Source organism: Nematolebias whitei, chromosome 13 (genome assembly GCF_014905685.2).
Source record: "Nematolebias whitei isolate Nwh7 chromosome 13, NemWhi1, whole genome shotgun sequence".
Lineage (NCBI taxonomy): Eukaryota > Metazoa > Chordata > Actinopteri > Cyprinodontiformes > Rivulidae > Nematolebias > Nematolebias whitei.
In genome coordinates, this window is record NC_056510.1 from 19,023,582 (window position 1) to 19,047,252 (window position 23,671).

At 40.1% G+C, this 23,671-nt stretch overlaps 2 protein-coding genes across 2 annotated transcripts in view; both read right to left on the minus strand.

The window, feature by feature from the left end:
• The window catches only part of LOC119419584 (activin receptor type-1), a 46,800-nt gene extending 27,163 nt beyond the window's left edge, over nucleotides 1-19,637 (minus strand). The window contains exon 1 of the mRNA XM_037686936.1: nucleotides 19,627-19,637. Coding sequence (XP_037542864.1) covers nucleotides 19,627-19,637 — 11 coding nt within the window. The remainder of the gene's footprint in view (nucleotides 1-19,626) is intronic.
• LOC119419583 lies at nucleotides 11,248-13,004 on the minus strand. Its single transcript, XM_037686935.1, has 2 exons — nucleotides 12,275-13,004; nucleotides 11,248-11,799 (listed from the first exon to the last, which is right to left on the minus strand). Exons 1-2 carry the CDS (start codon nucleotides 12,788-12,790, stop codon nucleotides 11,326-11,328), a joined length of 990 nt encoding a protein of 329 aa, XP_037542863.1. The 5' UTR covers nucleotides 12,791-13,004; the 3' UTR covers nucleotides 11,248-11,325.
• Nucleotides 19,638-23,671: the final 4,034 nt, after the last annotated feature.

Here is a 23,671-nt window from a genome sequence, read left to right on the forward strand (position 1 = left end):
GACATTCCTGATAGGTGTGAGTGAAAATGACTTCGTATCAGACCTAAAACAGTTTAATTGTTTGCATTCATATCGTTCAGATTATGAATCACCATAAACCACGCATCTCATTCTGATTACAAATTCTTTCGGAAGGAGCTGAATCAACAAAAAATAATCCGAATAGGGTGTTTACAGGAAGCATTTTTTATTCCGAATGGCTGTTTAATCAGATTACTTATGTCCATGTAAACATAGCTACGGTCTGTTAAAACAATTCCAAGCCAGTTAGAATTCCTTGCAGTAAACATTACTTTGCAAGGAGACCAGATCTTATCTGTTGGGCTGTTATCGCCCCCCACCCCACCCTCAGCAACCCCTGAGGCTCTGTTCTCTTTGTCATACTTTCTAGCCAATTAACAGTGTTGATTGGAGTACTCAAGAGCCCACTCTGTAGCTATGTTTACATGTGCAAAATGTTTTGACCGGATTGAAATGTTTTCAGATAAAATAATTCAAATGTATCGTTTACATGGGCACAAGCTTCGCCAACATGCTAATATTATTAGCATTAGCCAGGCGGAAATGGCATAGTCGCACATGCGCAGTCAGGTCATTTTTTCACGATCAGAAAAAAATGAACGGATCAAGCGTTTACATGCGCACCGTTCAGGTTATGAATCGGCGTAAACCACCCGTTTCGTTCTGATCACAAATTATTTCGGATCACGCTGAATAGACAAAAAATAACCCGAACGGGGTGTTTACATGACGCGTTTTTATTCCGAACGGCTGTTTGATCCGATTACTTATGTCCATGTAAACATAGCTTGTTGTGATAAAGTCAAAGAATGTTGCGTGTCACTTAATCTGACCTAAATCATTGACACCCCCAACAGACCTAACAAGCGTTGTCCTGAAAAATCTTTCATTTTAGGGCCGTTTACATGGTGCATATTTTAAGTGAAACCGCACCTTTTTCTCTGTGGTTCTTCTGTTTATTTACATAAATACTAATATATATATATATATATATATATATATATATATATATACTAGTAGCCCCCCTCTTTGAATCCTAAGGTTTCTCAACCCACCTTTCAGAGTGGAGGTTTTCAGGAGGCCTCCAGCTGATAATGTGCACATCTCCCGCAGAGGTTTAAACCACATGCGCACTACAGGCATATCTTTCCCGCACGCAAGGACCGACGGCTTATTTCTATCAACAATGGCGGCATAGTAACATATCAACATCTGAGCCACGACTGATGAAATATATTTTGAGTCTCATAGTTAATCTATGCCAGAATGTAGCTGCTGTGACCAACATCAGTGTTGGGAAGAGACGCCAGTCTGATCTAGTTCTAATATCGCCATTTATTAAATGAGCCTGTCGAGACAGGTGGATATTTCATGTGTCACGCTACACTATAACATACTAAATGTGCTAAAAAAAATAACTAACAAGAATAAACAGCATTTATGTTAATGATAGGAGATATAATGGAGCTATCTGAGCTAAATGCTGGTGAAGATTCTCATTTTTTGAATCTGAGCTAAATGGAGCTATCTGGATATTATGTAATTCATGTTACGATATGTAATTTAAACCATGCAAAACTTATTGCGTGTTATTAAAGTTGAAAATGAATACAACAGGTTTAATTTTTATTTATTTATTCAACACCACACAATGTACGTTACACAAACACCGATAAAAAAAAACTGAACACTATTAAAAATACGTTAACTGAACTGTAAACTACATTAATGAACTGGACCCTTCCTCTCAGTTGTCATCCTAGGTACTGACACCATGTTGTTTATCTGGCTTGTTCAGGCAGTCACTCCTTTAAACAACGTGTGAGGGTAAACTAATGCTAATTTGCTATATCTAGTGGGAGCCGAGTGTAAAAGTACATAAATGTCAATTAAATATGGTTTAGTAATACATGCTGTGTGTGTTTCAGCTGATTCTCCAGCAAAATAATTGCAGCAGACCTACAGTCCGTTTACGTCCAGCCTTGGCCGATATCCGATATGCCGATATGTTAAAACTTATTTGGCCGATAACCAATATTGATATTTTATATACTTTCCTTTGTCAGAACATAGCCCTCTTATTTAGGCTTATTTGCTACAAAAAATTGTGCAACAGCTGTAAAAGCTGGTGACATATGTAGTGGACTAAGCCTACGTCGAAACCCAGTCTAAGGTCAAAACTCTTGACCTTTAGAACCTTGTGGGACAGAAGCTGTCATTTCATGTATTTGACTCCATAAATACAGGTTCACCCATCCTGAGACTTTCTTTCTTGAAGATTCAAGTGAAAAGAACACTCTCTTTTTATTATCATTACTATCTTACAAATGTTGATAATCAAAGTGTCTTAGTTCAAACCATTTTAGATGTTGCAGTGAACTAATCAATTTTATTAACTGAGTAATGATTTTATTCTCATGTTAAAAGCTGTGCAGAGTTTATGCATTTTTCTGATTTCTGCTTTTGAATGAGCAAGTGTGTGCGTTTACAAGGTTACAGTCAAACGAAAAACAAGTTGTTATGTAGAAACTGTCATGTTTTAGAATCCTCTCAGACGTAAATAGAGATGTTTTGCACCTGTTTCTTAAGGCACGCCAAAACAGAACCCTCTCGGTCTGTGAGAACGTTTCTGAGCTGTCTCATAACAATTCTCGCTGTCTCTAACCTCTTACGTCACAAAAACACACCCCTTCTGGTCGTTTCTGACCAATGAAAAATCCCAAAAAGTGAACCGGGAAAGAGCCTTTAAAATGTCAGTACTTCCTGGTCTACACAGACTCACAGGGACACGGAGAGACTCACAGGTACCCAGAGTGACTTACGACTCACGGAGTTACAGAGTTCTGGAGTTCTGATGGAGTGCTGTTGGAGTTCCTGACATGACAACGAAGCTCTTCCGAGTTCCATGGGATTATAACATTTTCCACTGAGGTGAATGTGTGTCGAACAGAGCCTCGCCACTACTTCTGACGGGCAACAGCCATTCTAAGGAGACGCTGGACCGGTAGCGTTAACGGAACACCATATCTGCTGATTATCATCAGAGAGGTAATGGGTCAAGTTTCCTACCAAGCGTACCGAGGCGAGCTGGGCTTCTGATGGAGAGTGTCGGTTCTGGAGAACACTTAATTTCCCTCACATTCAATCTTACTCCCTTTAAACTTCTTCCCATCTTTAAACTTTTCTATCAAGTAGAAATTCTTCCAGATATTTAGAAATGTCTGTGTAAAATGCTCACCCACATTCATGTGGGTAAAAGATCATAGTTGTACAGTTTTATAAATGTCTGTTGGTGCAGCAACGGAGAAATCATGGCCGTATGATTTTTCCTGATTGATTGCTTTGTTGTTATTTTCATAATTTGCCAAATTAATGTAAATGTTTGATGTTAAATTTGATTCTGTAAATAAATGACCGCATTCATTTTGATGGGTCAAATTTAAATGACGTCTCACGTTTGCATTTCCTCTAATTCAATGCACGTTTTATTCAGTCCAGAAAAATGAGGAACTCGCGTTAAATGATGAATACATCCCAGCATCTGTTCATCTACACATATATTTAATAACAGCCATATGATATGCATAGCACTTTAACTTATCTGTTAAATGTTATTTATTACCATTAGTCACATGCAATGCTGATCACTTGTGGAGGCTTGTTCCAGGTTCCTAGCTGCAGTGTGGGATCCTCTGCACTCTTGTGCATGAAGGACAGCCTTTTTAAGTTCAAAGTTTTTGTCTATCCATTGTGCTGTAAGACTAATCATGCTAACGGAGCTAGCACAACATCCAAATGTCTGTGGTAAAACTCACCCAAGTCGTGCTATCGGCTATTAGCTTCTCAATGACATCGGAAATGACGACTTGTAACTCAAGTAACGTTACGTCAGAAAAATACAGTGAGGAAAATAAGTATTTGAACACCCTGCGACTTTGCAAGTTCTCCCACTTAGAAATCATGAAGGGGTCTGAAATTTTCATCTTAGGTGCATGTCCATTGTGAGAGACATAACGTAAAAAAATGAAAAATCCAGAAATCACAATGTATGATTTTTTAATAATTTATTTGTGTTACTGCTGCAAATCAGAATTTGAACACCTGTGAAAATCGATGTTAATATTTGGTACAGTAGCCTTTGTTTGCAATTACAGGTCAAACGTTTCCTGTAGTTTTTCACCAGGTTTGCAGACACTGCAGCAGGGATTTTAGCCTATTCCTCCACACAGATCTTCTCTAGATCAGCCAGGTTTCTGGGCTGTTGCTGAGAAACATCGAGTTTGAGCTCCCTCCAAAGATTTTCTATAGGGTTTAGGTCTGGAGACTGGCTAGGCCACTCCAGAAACTTGATATGCTTCTTACGGAGCCACTACTTGGTTATCCTAAGAATGGGTTCGGTTCTATGAAACATTGATAGTGGAAAAAGGCTTAGAACCGTACCGAGCCGAGTCGAACCATGCTGAAGAGGGGCTATGGAAAAGGAGCATAAGAATCCTCGAGTTTGAAATGTACTGGGATGTTATGTTTACTTAGACTTAAGACTTAAACAACAGGACCAGCTTCACCCCAGACCAGATCTGCACCCTGTTAGACCTCTGCCTTTCCAACACTTATTTCAAGTATAACATTTTTTACAGACTGAAGCATGGTTGTGCAATGGGATCTCCAGTGTCACTCATTGTGGCCAATCTCTACATGGAGGAAGTGGAACTGGAACTTGGTGCAACTAACTGAATGAAGAGTGCCACAAAATGGTTACACCGTATATTGTGAAAAGGTGCATCCCTTTTCAGATGTGGAATCACCAACATTTAAGTTAGTTAGGCAATAACAATAGATATAAGCTAATTAAAAGCACATCCTAAGCTAATGTTACAATGACAGTGACATTACACATTTGTTTATATGTTTGCAGGGACAAGGTGAAAACCATCAACCCAAGTACACACCACTTTCCATGTACCACTTGTCAAATAAGTAAATCCCATCATGGTATATGGCGGAGAAGTCCACTGTAACTACAGAGCTGCTCTGCACTTTAAACAGAAGATGGATGACTGTCTCAGTCAGAGCAAATTCAGAGAAAGCTGATTGAGCAGGTGAAATGTAATTCATGCACAACTGTCCTTTTCAGTTATTAAAATCTGAAATCTAAATGTTAGTAATGTTCTTTGTAGTCAACAGAGGAAGACTGGAGATGATGGGGTCACCATGCAATCTTAGGAAAGGCCTGAGAATGAGGGCGTGGAGGAGTGTATGATAGCTGACATTATATACGTTCTCAACCTTAATAATGATCAAGCCTTTAATGATCCCTTTTTAGTGATAATAGTGATGAACTGTTGTAATGAGGTGTACATTTTTAACAGCCCTAAACCTTTAACAAAAAGTATTTAAAAACAAGTCTTAAAAATGGCTTCAGACTTGTATGCCAGTAGGGAAAAAAACTAAACTACCTACCTTCACGGCATCTTTCACTACTACTCAACAAAATACACCAATAACTAAATGACATATTTAATTTTATTTTCCATGATTCAAGTAAGTAAAGCCTAATAAGATTACCATATAGTTGAATAACTGAATATCAAAGTCTGGGATAAGCCTCTTGATAAAATGATCTTTGAACATGACACCTTCTTAGTTTTGCATATTACAGATTTAAATTCACCCTTCTACAGAAAACAACTTACAAGCTCAAAGTACACGTTCAGAATGGCATGTTTTGTACCAAATATTTGGATTTTGCTGTAGACCTGCTTTGTTGTTTTGCTGAATAATTATAAAGATTCACAAACACAATATTCACAATATTATGTGCCTTTCCAAAAAATGTTTCCACATATTTTAGAGGCATTGCAGTTAAGATATATGTAAGCCATCTTAATTGAGACAATGGTAGTCTGGCTGTATCCTTTAAAAAAATATGCCAAGTATCATTATTTATAGATTATAATTAAAGAAATTAAAATCAAAGAACAAAAAATTCATCCCAAGCCAAGAAACAGTACTAGTTACTGCTTTGTAAAAGCTCATTTTTATGCAGGCAAGCTACAAAAATTCAGACTCCTCCACAGAGCTGTTACAGTGTGGGCTGACTAGTCAATATCCCGTGGCATACACAGCTGGTGTGGGTGACAGATGCATCACTGGGCCAATTGAAAAGTGAAGCACTTTAACCTCTGAAAACCCATGCTCCCTGGCTAAGACCCCCCTCAAGTAGGAGATGAAAGAGGGACTTTAGTGCTTTTGGAATTTGCAGAGCCCTATCAGGGCCAGTCAGGCTCCATCTCTAAAGTCTGTCAGTATCTCAGCAGCAGACCCCTTTTCACAATGGGAGGAATGTGATCAAATGCAAATGACCCCCTACTTATATCCAATTGTCACTTGTGCATTAATTGTAGTCGGCAGCAGCATAGCAGTTCTTGTTCCTTGGATACACACTTACCCAGACTGTATACACACATACGCAACTTGTCCTAGATAAAATGCATTCAGAGACAATAAGTGGCTTTTCTCCATGATGGCCCCCACCCAGCGCTCCACCTCTGCAACAACAAAAGATTGTTTTTAACCAACCGATTAGACGAAAAGTCTCATGTCGAAGTAACAAGAATATTCATTCAACCTTTATTTAGACAGGTAAATCCCATTGAGCCCCGAGGACTCATTTACAAGAGAGACCTGATTTATATGAATGATTTATATGACCTGAATATGTGTACTTAAAAGACTGTAAAAGTCCAGCACATAATAGTCATAAGCAAATGTGTTTAAGTTCATACACAAACTGTATTTTTGGTTTTCTTTTTGCACTATGGCTTCTTGCGTGGTCTTGTGAGACGCAGCTTTGAAGGTTGGACACCTAACAAGCCTTCTACGCAATTGTCACCATAGCAATTAGACTTTCATTTTCAGTCTTCAAAACATCTAAAGCAGCCTATTCAAAATGTGGCTTTATGGCCGTAAGCCATGTTTGCTAACAGGGGAATGCAAACATTCACTCTCCAAACGAACATCTTACAAAGTTCATCAGTCTACCCCTAAAAGAACACCTTGATTTATGCCAAGGTGCGCTCTTTAAACACATTTTTTCTCCTCTGAAACGAGTCAGAGAAACCGACCACAGAACTCAAAGCGTTACAAATATTTAATATTAACTGATGTTGGTTCCTACCTGGTGATAAAGGTCAGAAAGCTAACATGGTGACACACAATGTGGATAATCAGTTAGCAAACAGCTTGCAACAATACTATAACTGTGTTTACAACACTAGCTATGTTTACATGCGCAGAATTCTCTGACCGGATTGAAATGTGTTCTGTTTGAATAATTCAAATGTATTGTTTACATGGGCACAATCTGTTCATGATGAGCGTTTACATGCAGCGGGCTTTGTTCTGAACAGCAGTACTGACATGCGCAGTGTGGTAAACTCTCCTTAAAAAAACCACCGAAGAAGAAGTTCTACTTCCGGGTGAACGTAAACAAACCTGAGCACCCAAAATGGACCCGCGACAGGTTTTAATGATGTTGGAGACGTTATTGCACTCCCTGACTGAGCTACAGGTAATAGAAATCATTTTGAGCTCTTTAAAAGTTTCTAGTAGAAATGTTGTGTCGCTCACCGACCAGTTTTACTTCCCTGACATGCTAATATTATTAGCGTTAGCCAGGCGGAAATGGCAAAGTCGCACATGCGCAGTCAGGTCAGTTTTTCACCATCAGATAAAAATGATCAGATCAAGCGTTTACATGCGCACCGATCGGGTTTCGGATCGGCGTAAACCACCCGTTTCGTTCTGATCAGAAATTATAACGGATCGCGCCGAATACACAAAAAATAACCCGAACGGAGTGTTTACATGACACACTTTTATTCCGACCGGCTATTTGATCCGGTTACTTTTGTCCATGTAAACATACCCACTGTTCCATGGTGCAACTGAACCTACCGGTACTATCCCTGACATCCTACTGTTAATCAGGTCTTTTTGGACTTTAGTGTCCTGGCCTGCGAGAGCAAAGACCTTTAAGGGATCAAAACAGCAGTAAACACGTTTTAATGCTGTTTTCACACATGCTATGAAGTCCTGAACATTTACGTGCATTTTCAAATAAATAAATAAAACAATGTGGTAATGAAAAGGTCTACACTACAGCTGTCCGGACACATCTTGTGTGGTATTTGCACAACCTGACTCTCAACTATAAAGTCCAAAATAATATCCAAATTAAACTACATAAATCATGTCGAGTAAAAAACAATTTTGCTTATCATGTGATGCATGAACTGATGATTATTTTTCGCCTTTGTACTTTTGCCAGTATGCTGGCTGTCTCCGTTTGGTCAACTCTTATTGCTGTGCCAGGACATACATTTTATTGCTTTAAACATAAACATCCACCCGTACAGATTAAAGGGGAGATTTGTCTGCTGTAATAGCTATACTGTAACCAAAACATATGTTTGCCACATGTACTGCCACCCTTGAATTACTTAAGTATTTCCAGCTTTCATAAGGTATATTATAAACAGCCTTCTGCAAAATAACAGAGGCTACAATATCATGTCAGACATTTACCAGGTCTCTAAACAAATACAAATACACAAATTGATCTTGTTGATGTTATGATGTGCTATTCAACACTATTTTAACAGTGTTTACAGAATGATTCACTTGACATGCAGAAATATCTAATATTACCACTAGGGCTTTGATGTGTTGCGAGATTTTCCAATTACAATGATTAAAATGGCTTTATCACAATCATCGATTATTATTACACTTGAATATCCATGTAGTTCTTTTTCCCGTCTGCGCCTCCAACTTCACACAGGCCCCTTCTTTCTCCCTCTCTAAGGCCCTGTACACACGTAGCCGGATATCAGGAAAACCGAATAGTTTATCATGCGGTGTGGCCTTTCATCCACACGTGAACTCCGGTTGATGTAACTATAAACGAATAATAACAAAAACTCCGACCAAAGTGGAGATTTGAGAAATCTCCTCTTTCGGGTTTGCGTGTGGACTTTCGGAACCGGAGATATGCGCATTATGTCTGCGACAGATGGTGCAGCGCGGCGCTGACGTCACATGTGCGACAATTGTTTTTGTTTGCCCATTCATTCGGAGGGAAAATGACTGCGTTTAGGGAAGTACTAATTGTAACGCTGGTTCAGGCAATTTTTGCTTGCTTGTTTTTACAAGCACAACTGCTCCAACAGATGGAATTACAAAGGAGAAAAAGCGTTTGGCGTTCAGCTCTTTTACAGCAACTATCCCTACCGATACGGAGGCACAATACCGCCATTCAGCGTCGCCGTCGCCGGTTTTGGATCAGACCTGGACGCACTGCTGGCTGGTGGGAAAACTTTGAGAAGGAAATTGTTCTCCCACAGGAATGGCGTGAGAACTTCAGAATGTCACGGTCGTCATTACTGTCGCTCTCGGAGTTACTCCTTCCTTACATTCAAGGGAAGAGTACTGTAATGCGATCTCCAGTCTGTGTGGTCAAAAAAGTTGCATGCACGCTATATTATTTGGCTGACGAGGGAAGACTGCGTAAAACGGCCAATGCATTTGGCTTATCAAGACAAGTAGTCTCAAACATAATTAGAGAGGTGTGTAAGGCTATAACTGTGTACTTGGGACCATCTTACATAAAAATGCCAACAACAGAGACTGCTGTGCGTGCACTTGTTGAGGGATTTGAGCAGGCTTATGGTCTCCCTCAGTGCCTTGGAGCTGTGGATGGGACTCATGTGGAGATAAAGCAGCCATCAGCTAATTCTACAGAGTACCTAAATAGGAAGGGGAGGTTTTCTCTTAACATACAAGCCACCTGTGATTACAAGTACAGCTTTATTGATGTAGTTGTGAAATGGCCAGGGAGTGTGCATGATGCCAGAGTTTTTGCTAACTCCACAATAAACACAAATCTGAAAAACATGAAGATTCCCCCCTGTCCAAGACAAATTGTGGAGAACGAAGACGCTATACCCATTTACATACTGGGTGACCCTGCATACCCACTTCTACCTTACCTGATGAAAGAATATGCTAACGGAGGAAGCAATGTTCAGGAGCAGTACTTTGGACTTTCGTTGTGCCGAGCTAGAATGGTGATTGAATGTGCATTTGGAAGACTAAAAGCCCGATTTGGAGCCCTGAGGAGAGCCATGGACATCAATATGAACGATCTTCCATTTGTTATATATGCATGTTTTGTGTTGCACAATTTTTGTGAGGCATCAAAAGACACTGTGGATGAAAACAGAATAACTGAAGCTATTCAACATGACAGGAACAATCAACCGGACACACAGCCAGTGGTCAGAGGAGACAGCTTGGCAGCAGAAGGAAAGCGGGTCAGGAGAGTCCTCACTCAGTGTCTGGATCCATAAACACAAAAACCTGTGAACTATTTAGCAGACTGCGTTGTTTTTTCATAAAAAAACGTTATAGTTAGCACCATGTATGTTAGAGAATTTTTAAATTGTTTTGTGCAATGTTATTGCATTTCATTCTATTAATGCATGAAAAGCTACCACCCAGGATTTAGATACATTATATAATAGTTTGTAGCTCATTAGACAGACTTTTAAGTGAAATGATTTTACTTTTCTCTCTTAAAATTGGACCTGTAGTGTATTAAATAGTGCTGCCAATACTTTCTGATGAACATGACTGTATTTGTAACTGATAAATGTCATATTCACAAAAATTCACATAAAGAAACTTGCTTTTAAAATGTTTGTCAATTTATTCAAACGAACACACTTAACATGTTCTTATTTTGTGTTTCATTTATGAACAGATCAGATTATAACAGATCTACAACAGATAAAGCTTTTTAAACATGGGAGAAAAGCAGCACAGTTACTGTACACTTTTAAATCAGTGATGCCCAAGTCCATAACTTGGGAGCTACCACAGGTACATTTCAGCTGCATTTTCTTCAACAAACCAGTATGAAATAGCTGATTTCAATCATCAGTATGTATTTGATAGTGGTGTTTTGGAGAAATACATCTAAGTAGCAGTAGCTCCCAAGGACTGGACTAGATCACCACTCTTATAAAGATTCACGTAACAAAAATGTAAATAGTTAAAGTATTGTGCAATTGCTACATTTTAAGCTTTTCACAGTATGTATAAAAAGATAGCAAACAGAAAAAAAACACTGTCAGAGTAAATAACACTGTGATTAACAACCTGACATGTGTGCAACCTTGTGCAAAAGTGGAACTTGTATATACTTAACTGTACCAGACTTGTTTCGATGTATAAAACAGTACTCTACTGGTCATTAAAAAGGGCCTGACTGAATGAAAATTGGTCAGTGGCTTCAGCAGGTGTGTGGAACACAGCTTCAGTGTTCATAGTGTTTCCTGGTCTTGTGTTTTGACGTGTTCTGTCAGAAGTGGAGTTGTTTGGGTATGGGTAATTTGCTGAGTTTTGGTGGACAGAATGGTGGGCCATTGTGTGCGAATACATCGGACCTCTTGGCTCATATGGCATGTAGTGTGGTGGTTGTGCAGGTGCATGAATGACCTGTTTCAGAAGAGAAAACCCATCAACAATCGATGTGGTAAGTCTTTCCAGTGTATTGGACATTTTTGAATAGTTTTCGGATGCTTTTTGTTCTGATGTCTCAATGATTTCCACCAGTCTCTTTTTCACACGCTGGTCTTCCTCAAGAGCATTCAGCCACTGGGTCTCAGCAGGCAGCTTTCTCCTCAGACGGTCGTGTCTGTGTCCTTTTAGTTTTGCCTTCAAAAGAGAAATGAAAATCATCACAATTAAACATAAAAAAGTAAACCTGGATCATGTTGATGTTGTACTTTTCACATCACTTCTACATAACAATATGTAATAACAGCGTATCCAATGTTTGCTATATGTCTTAAAGTGTATTTTGTACCCACCACCCCATCAAACTAATGAATATGTAGGCCTAACATAATATGAGATGAGTAAGAGCATGATGGTGTCATTTCTTTTTTGCAATAATAATAAAAATAAATCAGCAACCCGTACACAGTAAAATATAAAAAACATCACATTCCAGCCTCCACTACACACCTCAACTCTTGCATAATTTTTAACACACATATTGCCTTAACTGTATTTTTAATAGCAACACAATTCAACAAACCTGTTCCGTGAATTATAGTACATCCAACAGATGAACATTTACAGCAAAAGTACTTTTATTTATGAGGAATGGACAGAAAAATATACGTACATCAAGCAGGTCTCTCCTCTCCTTTGAAGTAGGACCCACACTGCTTTCATTATCAGACCCTGTGTCTGCTACATCCATGGTAGTGGAGGAAGAAGATGTGGATGGTGAGGGTAGGGTCCGAGAATGATCCAGGTCAGCTGTTTCAATACCGGAGGATATGGTAGTACTAGCTGGAGAGCCACCCCAGATTTGTTCGCACAGTTCGAAGTACAGAAGAACCACTCGACCGTGTCCACTCCTGCGTCCTGTATCAACAGCATGGCGATATTTACCTCGGACTGCTTTCATTTTTGTTGTTAAATTCCCGCGCGTGATGTCGGCATGTGAATGGGGAAACTCGTCGGAGGACTCCGTTGGGTAATGCTCTAAAAAAAGCGCTAAAATATCAACATACTTGTTCTGACAGGATTCCCAGTCGACATTTTCCTGAGTTTTATTAACTTTGTACTCCAACACGGTATTTAATAGTAGTTCAACCTCGCGGTCTGTCCACACAAACGAACCTCCAGGCGCCATGATTCAATACTAACAGGAAGTTGTGGTTGCTTTGAAGGGTTGTGATTTGCTGATATACGTTTCACCTTTGCACTACACTGCCTCCTATGGGTTGGGCATATTCTTTACAACGCTCTGTGGTGAACATCACCGGGTTCATGTAGACGATCATTTTCTCTATCCGAACATGTATGTACGGCGATATTTTTTTGCGCGGATATTCGTTTTTTCAAACACCAGGCTACGTGTGTACAGGGCCTAAATACAAACAGCACCTCACCCATGCTACCCCCGCCTTCTGCTTCACCAGGTGGGGGAGGAGTTAGAGCAGCTTAGATGCTGGGCAAAAAGAAAAACAATGGCTGCTATTTGAAGGAGGTTTGGATTTAAATTGTCAGATGAGCAGCAGAAAAATGTTTTCTGTTGACAATGCTGAAAACAAGTCCCAACAAATGTCAGAACTACTAATCTTTTTCACCATTTAAAACAGCGCTATAAGTTAAGTTATATGCTACAGCTCCGAATGCGTTTTCAAGACTCCTTTCCTGAGACAAACCACGGGTCAAAACTCATTTATTAGCCGTGCTGTGCCTTATGAGAGGAACAATGGAGAGATGTCGCAACATTAATAAATCAGCAGCTTATATCAAAAACACGGTCCTTAGCGGCTGTATACTGCCGCGTACGTCCCTTCACGCATACGTACGGTACGCGTGTACTGTACGCAGAGGGTTCAGTCAATAAACTCCAGCGTACACCCCGAGCAGCTGCAGAGCAGCTTCACAGACAAGGGGCGTTTACCTTCGGGACAAATTGAGGTTGTCGATTGGTCATTTGCTGACACACCTACTGGATTGATTGACAGGTCGGAAAAAAGAAAAAAGGCGAGCGCTGGCAGCCTCAGCCGCAGCGGTGTTCTGTGTTTATGTTCATAAAAAGATCTAAAAATTTTTTAAAACTGAGAGCGCTGGCTCTACAGCTCACACATCAGATCAGCCCACCAGGAAATCTCCAGACCCTCCCACAGCCACGCTGGACCCGAGTTTAATTCGCTTGTGACAAATTCCTCCATTTCTCACCATGTCAGTCATGGCATCAACGGAGGAGGAAGAGATCACTGCCTCTTGGCAAAAAAACAAAAGAAAAGGCCAGATCAGGGATGAAGAAGGGGAATTTAATACATTGGTGTTGCATACAAAACAGTCCGTCGCTGGGCAGCTTATTGTGCGACACAGAGTACGCGTATGTGGTCATAAAAATTTGAGCTTTGCACGGACATGCCCTGGGGGGTACGCTCGTACCTCTGCGTATGGACGTACACGGCAGTATACTGGGGGCTTTAGACGTCTTGTTAGCCGCTAAGGACCGCGTCTTAGCGATGTTTCACGTGTCGCTTCACACATGCTTCCTAACGTGAAGGCAGAGCAGCTGAAGAGGATTATTATTTAATATTCATCCATCCATCATCTTTACCCGCTTATTCCATTTTGGGTCACGGGGGTCGCCGGTGCTCATGTCCAGCAATCACTGTGCGAGGGGCGGGGTACACCCTGGACAGGTCGCAAGTCCATCACAGGGCCACATAGAGACAAACGAGACAAACAACCATTCACTTTCTCACTCACACCTAGGGACCATTTAGAGTTACCAATCAGCCTAACATGCATGTTTTTGGTCTGTGGAGGAAACCGGAGTACCCAGAGAAAACCCATGCATGCACGGAGAGAACATGCAACTCCACCCAGAAAGGCCCCTGGACCGGGATTTGAACCAAGGACCTGCTCGCTGAGAGGCAGCAGCTCTACCAGTTGTGCCACCGTGCTGCCTTATTATTTAATATACGTACAGTAAATAGTTTATTTTTCAGACATTTAGTAGAGTTACAGCTGTTTATTAATAAATGTGCCTGTGTGAAAATTGGGACAAAGCATTGACTCAGAAATATATTTTTGTTATTATTTTACGGAAAGAAATTTTTTTTAATTCATTCAACCTTTATTCATACAGGTTAGTCTCACTGAGCCGTGGACTCATTTACAAAAGAGACCTGTTTTTAACATTGATGTCAATAGTAGACAATCATAAAATAAAGCATATGAATTGAAAAAATAAATGGAAGAAAATTATATTAAAAAAACGAAACAAAAACAGCGACATTATAAAGCGATGTAATATACTAAAAACAGGGACATGTCTGCATTGGTTTGTGACATGAACTTAGCAGATGTTTGAATATTGAGATATACATAGTATATTGCGATTTATCTTATCAAGATATTAATTTTGGTCCACATTGTCCAGCCCTAATTACCAGTATAAAAATGCTCTATAAACAGTAACAGCAAATTACCCATAACCAAACTGCATGAATATAGCCAGTGATGGCAAGATGAAGGATTATTCTCAAATTGTAGACAAAATGCCCGCACCAAACAAGCTCCCCAGTCCATGCCTGTGAATGAGATCAGAGAGATGTTGCAGCTAACACAAAACCATAACTTTGCCCCGACAGCTGAGCGATAAGACAGGAGCACTGGAGCGGGTAAGGGCTTATAAAATGTGTATGGCAGACTGTCTCCAGTGCAGTCTGAGGTTAGTGTAGAGAGGAGCGGAGCCACAAGAACTACAAATCTATGCGGGCGTGCATCTGTGCAGACAACAGTGTCTCGCCTCCCTTCTCTGTCTCCACTGCTCTTCATCCACATTTGAACACAGAATAGGAGGAATCAATAAGTCTGTTCAGAGCCACCAGACTAAAAGGAGGGTGAGCTCCCAAACAGTAAGCACTGAAACAAGTCTAAAATCTGGCAGGTACACACGTAGCCTTTTATCCCATTCTCTTTTTTCCCCTCTAACTTCCTGCGTCCTGCTGAGACTGCAGAACCCGCAAGGCCCAGACAGCTCCCTTCATCGTGATGCGTTTGGGCTACATAAGGCTGATGATTATTAAAAGGCTCAAGGACTTTTTTGACTAAAAATAACACTGCAGACATAGAGGGCCTCTTTCTAAAAAGCTGGACACAAGGAGCAAATCCAACCCACATGCTGCGTTTCTCTGCAGTCTGCTGCCTCATCTGATGCCAGGTCTGTTGTCAAGTCAAACTTTCGAGGAAGTCAGCACATGCACACAAAACCAGGACAAAAAGTAAAGCAAGGCCACCATTATGATGCCAGACTTAAAGCCAAACCCTGCTCCCTGTTTTACACCCGAGCCTCCACCTCCCACCTACATAAACCTCATACCACCTACATTAAAGCGTGACGATCCCCCGGCTCGTGCTCAGACTTGAAGAAGCCCATCTTGGTTTCATAACAGCAGTTTTCTTGTTAATAACAGACTGTTTAACCCGATTCTACACACACAAGAATATACACACTCGCACCTTCTCACAGGTTTTTAAAACTAGCCCTCGGCCGTCGCCACACTTATACATTGCTCCAGCCGGTAATGACAAATTATTGAGCAGAGAAATTATTGTTACCCAAGCTCTGTCCCCCACTCCAAAAATAAAAATATACTGCCCCAATGTTGTGATTTTAAATGCTCAGACCACCATTAGACATGTTTTAATCTATTACAATAACTAAACTGAGCATCTGCAGAAGTGAAGGAGACAATAAGGACTCTACAGCAGATGTGAAAATTAAAATACATTTTCAAATCAAGCAGAAAGAAAAAAATAATAATCACATGTAAAACTGAAAAAGTGAGACGTTACCAACTATGATCTAGTTGAAACAATAAAAGCTAATCAAACAAAAAAAAATCATACTACTTTGCAACTAATTTATATTAAATTAGCGATAGCAAACTATTTAGGACATTTTTAGAAGTGCAAAACACCAAAAGGGTAAAAAGTAGGGATCCCATTTGATAGTTTCACCTACTTTGCCTTTTGAATTTTCCATAAGTCTTAAGTCAATGTGTAGTTGTATCTAGTATAAACTCTATTATAGATATTAAAAAAAAAGATTTGTCAGGTTTATTTTTTAGACATTAAAAATCAGTGGTGTGATGAATGTCCAAAATGTAGAAGTAAAACTAGGAGGCAGGGAGAATACAGACACTTTCACCTAATCATTTATAAGTTGCAAGTGGCTTATTGATCTATTTTATTGATCAACTAACCATTTAATTCAGTACAAATTCCATGACTTATCAAACCATTCAAAACCTTGTAGAGCCTCACTACTGGTTTTCTTGGCAGACTCCAATTTGAAAGTAATTCCTTAAGACATCTTTATCTAAAGTTGTTGGTTTGTGTATGTAGGGGGGCGGGGGTGTTGAGGAAAAATAAGCCTCAAACAACATTTACCAGTTTGGTAAAGGCTCCAGTATATTCGCGTGGACATTTTTCCGCGCAGACTCGACGTGCACTGTCCGTAGAGGGTTGAGACTTCATACTCAAGCGTCCACGCTGCACCTGATTTTAATTCGCTCGTGACAAACTCCTTCATTTATCACCATTTCCGTCATGGCGTCAACAGAGAAAGAGGAAGAGATTGCTTGCCTTTTGGCAAAAACAAAAAAAAAAAAAAAAAAGAAAAAGCCATTAAACCAGATCAGGGACCAGGGATGAAGAAGGGGTATTTAATAATTGTACTGGCCTACGTACTAAATGGGATACATATACAATGTTTTACAAAGTGACCTCAGTCTGAACGGTCATGTCGCATTTCATCTGACTTTTACGTCTGTGAGATAGTCTGAGACACACCTTTACTATCATTTTGATCAAACAAATAATTGTTTAGGTGGTTATCTTCTTAAATTTCGAAGAAATGCATGGCGAGTCCTCCCGTGCACACGCCTACTTCCGCGTATCGGCTTTTGAAATGCAGCTGATTTGGCCATCAAAGTGCATTTATTAAGGAAAAGTCACACTGAGACATACCTTTGCTATAATTTCGAGCAAACAAATAATTGTTTTTAAGTGTTAATCTTGTTAAATTCTTGTTAAAAGTCCTCCCGTGCATGCTCCCGCCATTTGGCAGCCAATCGATTTTCGGCACGACACCGACCCACATTTCCGGGTCGTCAGCGGTGAAGCATAATAGATGCGATGTATACGGTGAAGTGACGCATTTGTGGATTTTTCCACTTTATTAGACATATTTGGTCTGATGCGACTTATGGGGCGGTGCGACGTGTACGGCGGAAAATACAGTATTTACTGAAGAACCTGACATTTAGTTTCTGACTAGTCGATTAATCGCCAGAATAATAGACAGATTACTCAATTACTAAAATAATGTTTACAACAGCCCTAGACCTTATTAAAAGTACACAATATACTAAGTACATGACCTTAGTAAAAGTACACAGTATAGTGTTCTCTCAAGTAGCAATGAAGCTGCAAGACTTTAACCTGCAGCATCAAGACCAGTGGCATTCTGAAGGAAGAGAGGGGTTTAAAACTTTTCTGCAGTTTACTTTTGTCATTTGTTTTCAATTGAGGGGTTGTCAGAAGTGTTTAAAAAAATTACAGAACAGAAAGTCCTTTACGGAGTATAAATTTTAAAATGGCTTCTTTTTTTTTTTTTTTTTTTTTTTTGCCAAAATGACTATTATGTTTACAGGATTTCAACTCATGTAATCATTTAATATTGTTTATTTTTCACATTTGATCATTTAATAAATTGCATGTATCCCAGTACAGTTACCTCTCTGTATGATCGTAAACATAAACAAGTTTAGCTCATCCGATAAGTCACAACACCTTGTTATTCCGAAAACACCATCCATCCATTATCTTTTACCGGCTTCTTCCTTTTCAAGTCGCGGGGTCACTGGTGCCCATATCCAGCAGTCACTGTGCAAGAGGTGTGATACAGTCTGTGGACATGTCTCCAGTCCATCACAGGGACACATGGAGACAAAAGACCATTCACACACACTCACATCTAGGGACAATTTAGTTACCAATCAGCCTAACATGCATGTTTTTGGTCTGTGGGAAGAAACTGGAGTACCTGGAGAAAACCCACGCATGCACGGAGAGTTTTAATATTGTTTAATTCTAAGAACTAGCGCAGCAGACGCAGTCTCTCTCACCGTGAGACACACAAACAGGCCACGCTCGCCCCCGCGGTGGCACACTCTCTCGGACCTGGAGCTTGGTCATGCTCAAGTTTGATCATATAAAGTTGTGCGATGATGACGACACTCAGAACACGATACCGTTTACTACAAAGTTAGATTTTAGATACAAAAGTCCCGGGGAGGTTGGGGGGCGCGGTGCAAGGTTGATGATGCATCAGTTCCCTCATCACGAACACAGATTGGTGCGCTCACCTCAACGTGTATCACACAATACGACTTGCTCTTCTCTGATCAAACTGTGGTTCTGGTTCTCTTTATTTGTTCAAAGCAGCATTAGTTTAATCCCTGTATTATCATTAGATTGAATGGCTTTTAAAAAGACTACAACAAAAAGCATGGTTCCCCCCGTTCACGTTACATTGAAGGCAATCCATTGTGACAACGGAAAACTTTAATCCATGTTTCTTTCATTTGGTTGTACACCGGACAACCTCACAGTGAAATCTCATGGTCCAATACAAACACAGGTCGTCTTGGACAAGCAGAAACCGCTTATGACCCCTGTAATGTGAACAGCCACGCAAAAAAAATATTGGAATTGAGCATTAAGTCCTGCGGCGTGAACACAGCCTGTAAGTCCAAACTTTTGTTTTGTGAAAGTCCCTTGTGCTCGACTGTTGTCGTCTTTGTTCACTCATCTTATAAAATTGTCACAGCTCAGAGGATGACTTGTATTGATGAAAACTAGACTGATGCACAGTCACATTTCTTAAACTAAAAATGGTAATTCAAAAAAAAATTATACAAATATTACTTATCGATCATAGACATTTGGCTGATAAAGTTGAAAAAGTCCAGTCACAGGTGGTCATTTGTTGTAGATTTGTAACTTGACATTATGCCGTTTCTGAAATAAGAAGGAAATCAGACAAGTTGTTGATCTGTCAATCATTAGCCAACAGTCATTAAATTTAAGTATCCCGGAGCTCATTTAGAACAAGTTTTTCAAACAGAAATGCCTGCGAGGGTGTTTTTGCTCTTATTTAAAAGAAAGGAATAGCCTCCAGTGCATTGCGAAGGCTGCAGAGCATTTCAGCAAACCTTTTCATGAAACATTAACCTTGTTCTACTCATAACCTTTAAAAAAACAAACACTACGTAGATTTTAGTCTGATTTTCAGATCACAAAAAAATGATGGGGGGGGGGGGGGGGGTGTAGATAAATGGTCAGGGTGGCAAATTGGCATTCAATCGGCAGCTCTTAAGTTTTAAGGCTTCAATACACTTTCTTCATTCAGAGCAGTCCAAAGCAATAACACAAGCTGGAGGAGTTTTTAGAGCTATGGATCTACGTCCATATTCTGTTGCTGATGCGCCGGCTTTAAAGTTTTTGAGCCCCGCTACGACATCCCATCACGCCAACACTTCGGCCAAAAAGTTGTAGCAGCACTTTATAAAAAAAGCCAAAACTGATATTGTCAACATGCCCAGGAGTCCAGATTTACAGCCCTGCCCAGAAGATGATGAGCGAGAGAGAACAGAAATGATGACCGTGCAAGAAGAGGTAATGTTATTGTATTATTGTGACCTAATGAACTTTTTATTTAAAATTATAATCTTATTAACTCAATGTTTTAAAATCTTTGTGCTGTTTGCAGTCTGAGGATGTCAACGAGATAGAGCCGAGTCTTCTTCATCCACCAGATCACCTCCAGCTAAGAAGTCTGTAATGACTGAACTTGTTTACTTGGCATATTTTCAAAATAAACATTTTGTAAGTCTTTATTTTGGCCTTTTTTTGTACTGAAATTGAACCGAAATGTGATTTTAGTGTACTGTTACACCCCTAGTAAGTAGTAGTATATATACAGGTATATGTTTCTAAACTCTAAACGCTCTAAAAGAGCACAGAATGTCATGATTTCAGCTCTGCCTCCTGCTCCGCTGCCACCTGTTGGCCACACCCACTTCTCCACTGCAGTCCACTGCCACCTGTTGGCCACACCCACTTCTCCACTGCAGAGCAGAGATCAGCTGATCATCTGCAGGAGGAAGCTTCTCCTGCAGCTGTGGGCTGCACACAGATACTAAATAATTTAAAATAAATTTATTTTAAATAAAAATGCCATGCTGATCGTGCAGCTCATCCATCATCAGCCACCTGTGTGTCATGTCCGATCTTAATTTGAAAAGCTGCGATAGATCCGAGTCTGCAAAAAACAAAACTCCAAGTAGCGAAGGACTACCGTATTTGGTAATACTTTAATGACAGAGGCAAAAAAAACTGTCCACAAAGTGCTGGCCTGTCTGCATGCTAACATCACTCAGATGAGTGGGGAATTAGATCTGGTGATCTAGCTCAGACTGTCTGACGTCCTAACATCTGACCACTGCCTGCCAGACCCCACACTGCAAGTCTGAGGACACCACAGCTCAGAAAACTGGTCAGTGACCAAGTTGCATTCAAACGCGCAGCCACCAAGTGCAACTTAACACAGCCACAGACGACAAAAAAGAAAACTCCCCTGGATAGTGAGCCCTCAAATCAGCCTTCTCTGACCAGTGCGTTTCCAGTTCTCCCACTCTGTAAAATGAAAAGCCTGAGAACGCATTACTTTTTAAGCTCAACTGCACTCGCATCGTTTTGGTTTTCATCAATACACAACAGACACTTCTTTCAAACACTTCGGATCATTAATTTAAATTGGGTCAGACAGTCCAGGTGTTTCACCTTGAATACATCCCACAATTAGCCAGGTGTTGATTACAACCAGAGCAGAATATATAATGCCTGTCCGCTCACTTTCAAAGCCAATAAACTATTAGCGAGGAATGAACTGATAAGATACCTGAATGGATGTTTTTGTGGAGTTGTGTGGAAAACAATTCACACAGGAGTTCAAACAGGAGTTGCCTCTTGGGGGGGGGGGGGGGGGTCTTCAGCCAGCTTAACACCTCTGTAATGAAGCCTACACCCTCTCATCAGCAAGTCTTTGCTTCAACATTAAAATAACATTTCCTGTTTGGTCTTTTTCCACAGTGGGGTTAAAGCACACCAAACCTCTTGTGATGTTTAAGACTTTTGGTGCCAACTGGAAACCCCACGCTGTGATTTTGGCTCTCCCTCCTGCTGGATTTAGATTGTGATGTTAATGATGCACCAATATGCAATGATGGGACAAGAAAGGCCCCCAAAAAAAGGGCCTGATCTTCTGCAGCTGGGAGCCAGACAATGTAATGTTCTTCCTTTGGGCCTGACATTCATCACTGTCAGCAAAAAACATCTGCCCGCGGCGGCCACTTCAGGTGACGGGGCTGAGAGGCGGAAAACGCAGCATTGTCGCGAAAATGAGACATGAAGTCATTGATAGTTGACGGGAAAAGCAAAGCTCCGCGTGTACGTGAGAGTGCACATCACGAAACCTTCCCCTGCAAACTTTTCCACGTCGCATTTTCTACAACACACATTAGCATCAACTTGTGCATTTCAAAGGCGTTACAATTAAACTTACCTTGCGGGGTTTTTTTTTTTTTTTTTTAATCCTCCTCAAACCGTGCTTTATTTAGGCTCGGTAACACGCGCAGGGCGAACTATTCTGCCATCTCCCGAGAATTCACCGACAAGACCAGATTTTTTTCCAAACTAGTCTGAAAAGCAGAGCCTTCATGACGCCAACCTTATCGTCTGTCGGTCGCTTGGTGGGAATTTAAAAAGGGGCGACTTTTACTCGATGCTAGCTTTAAAAACGGAGTAAAACTGAAGACGTATGTTGTTGTTTTTTTTATCTTCATTCAAAGATTAACAACGTCCAGGAGCTTTACAAGTCTTAGCAGCTTGGCGGTGGCGTCTCGGAAAGCAAAAAGCCAGGATTGGTGAAGGAAGTTACCTTACAGCGACTTACTACTGTACGCAGAGCGGCGTCAAGTGAGATGACGCACGTAGCAATGTCCGGTTTGGCGTTTCAAAATAAAACTAAAACGCTATGCAGTCGAATAAACAAAGTTCCCCACTGACATTTAAAATGTGACAAACGTGAAACAAAACAATTCATAATTTCTTTGGGTTTCGTTCTTATTATCGTTCATACTCTACAAGAAGGAGGTGTGATTTACATATCCCCTTCTGCAGAACCACTGTTGCTAATGTTTCATTCATGCATCAAGGTGTTGCGTTGTGGAACAGTTTAAAACAACTAAGTGAATCATCTAGAACATTTTCTAAAAGAAAGTTGAAACAAAGTTTATAGATGTTTTTTTAACACGTTTGTTTTATTTATTTTTATTTTAATATTTTTAGTCAATTTAAATTTCTTGTGAACTATTATCTATTATTGCTTTGGTGTGTGTCTGTGTGTGTTTAAAGTAAGATTTAAGCGTATGTATGTATAAAGCTTTTATGAATTTTTTCTTTTTTTTTTTTAGAAAGGAGGGGTGGCTGCTTCAAGCCCACTTTGGGTTTTTATGACCTCTCCTGCACATTTCGTTTTTTATCTTTCCCTTTATATGTATTGTTTCTTTTTTGTGCAAAAAATAAAATAACAAAAAATATGATACCAGTTTGTAAAGTGGGTCACACACTTGAATAAAGTGGAGGCAAGTGGTTTACCCGTCATAAACTTGAAATTATAAATAAGAAATAAACTAGACATTGATAAACTTGATTTAATTAAACTTTAAAAAAAAAGAATACAGTACTGTTACGTTTGAATGAATGCAGATTATAAAAAAATATGCTCCCAGATTAAAATTATATTTATATTTTCTATAGATGGATGGATGGATGGATGGATGGATGGATGGATGGATGGATGGATGGATGGATGGACGGATGGATGGATGGATGGATGGATGGATGGATG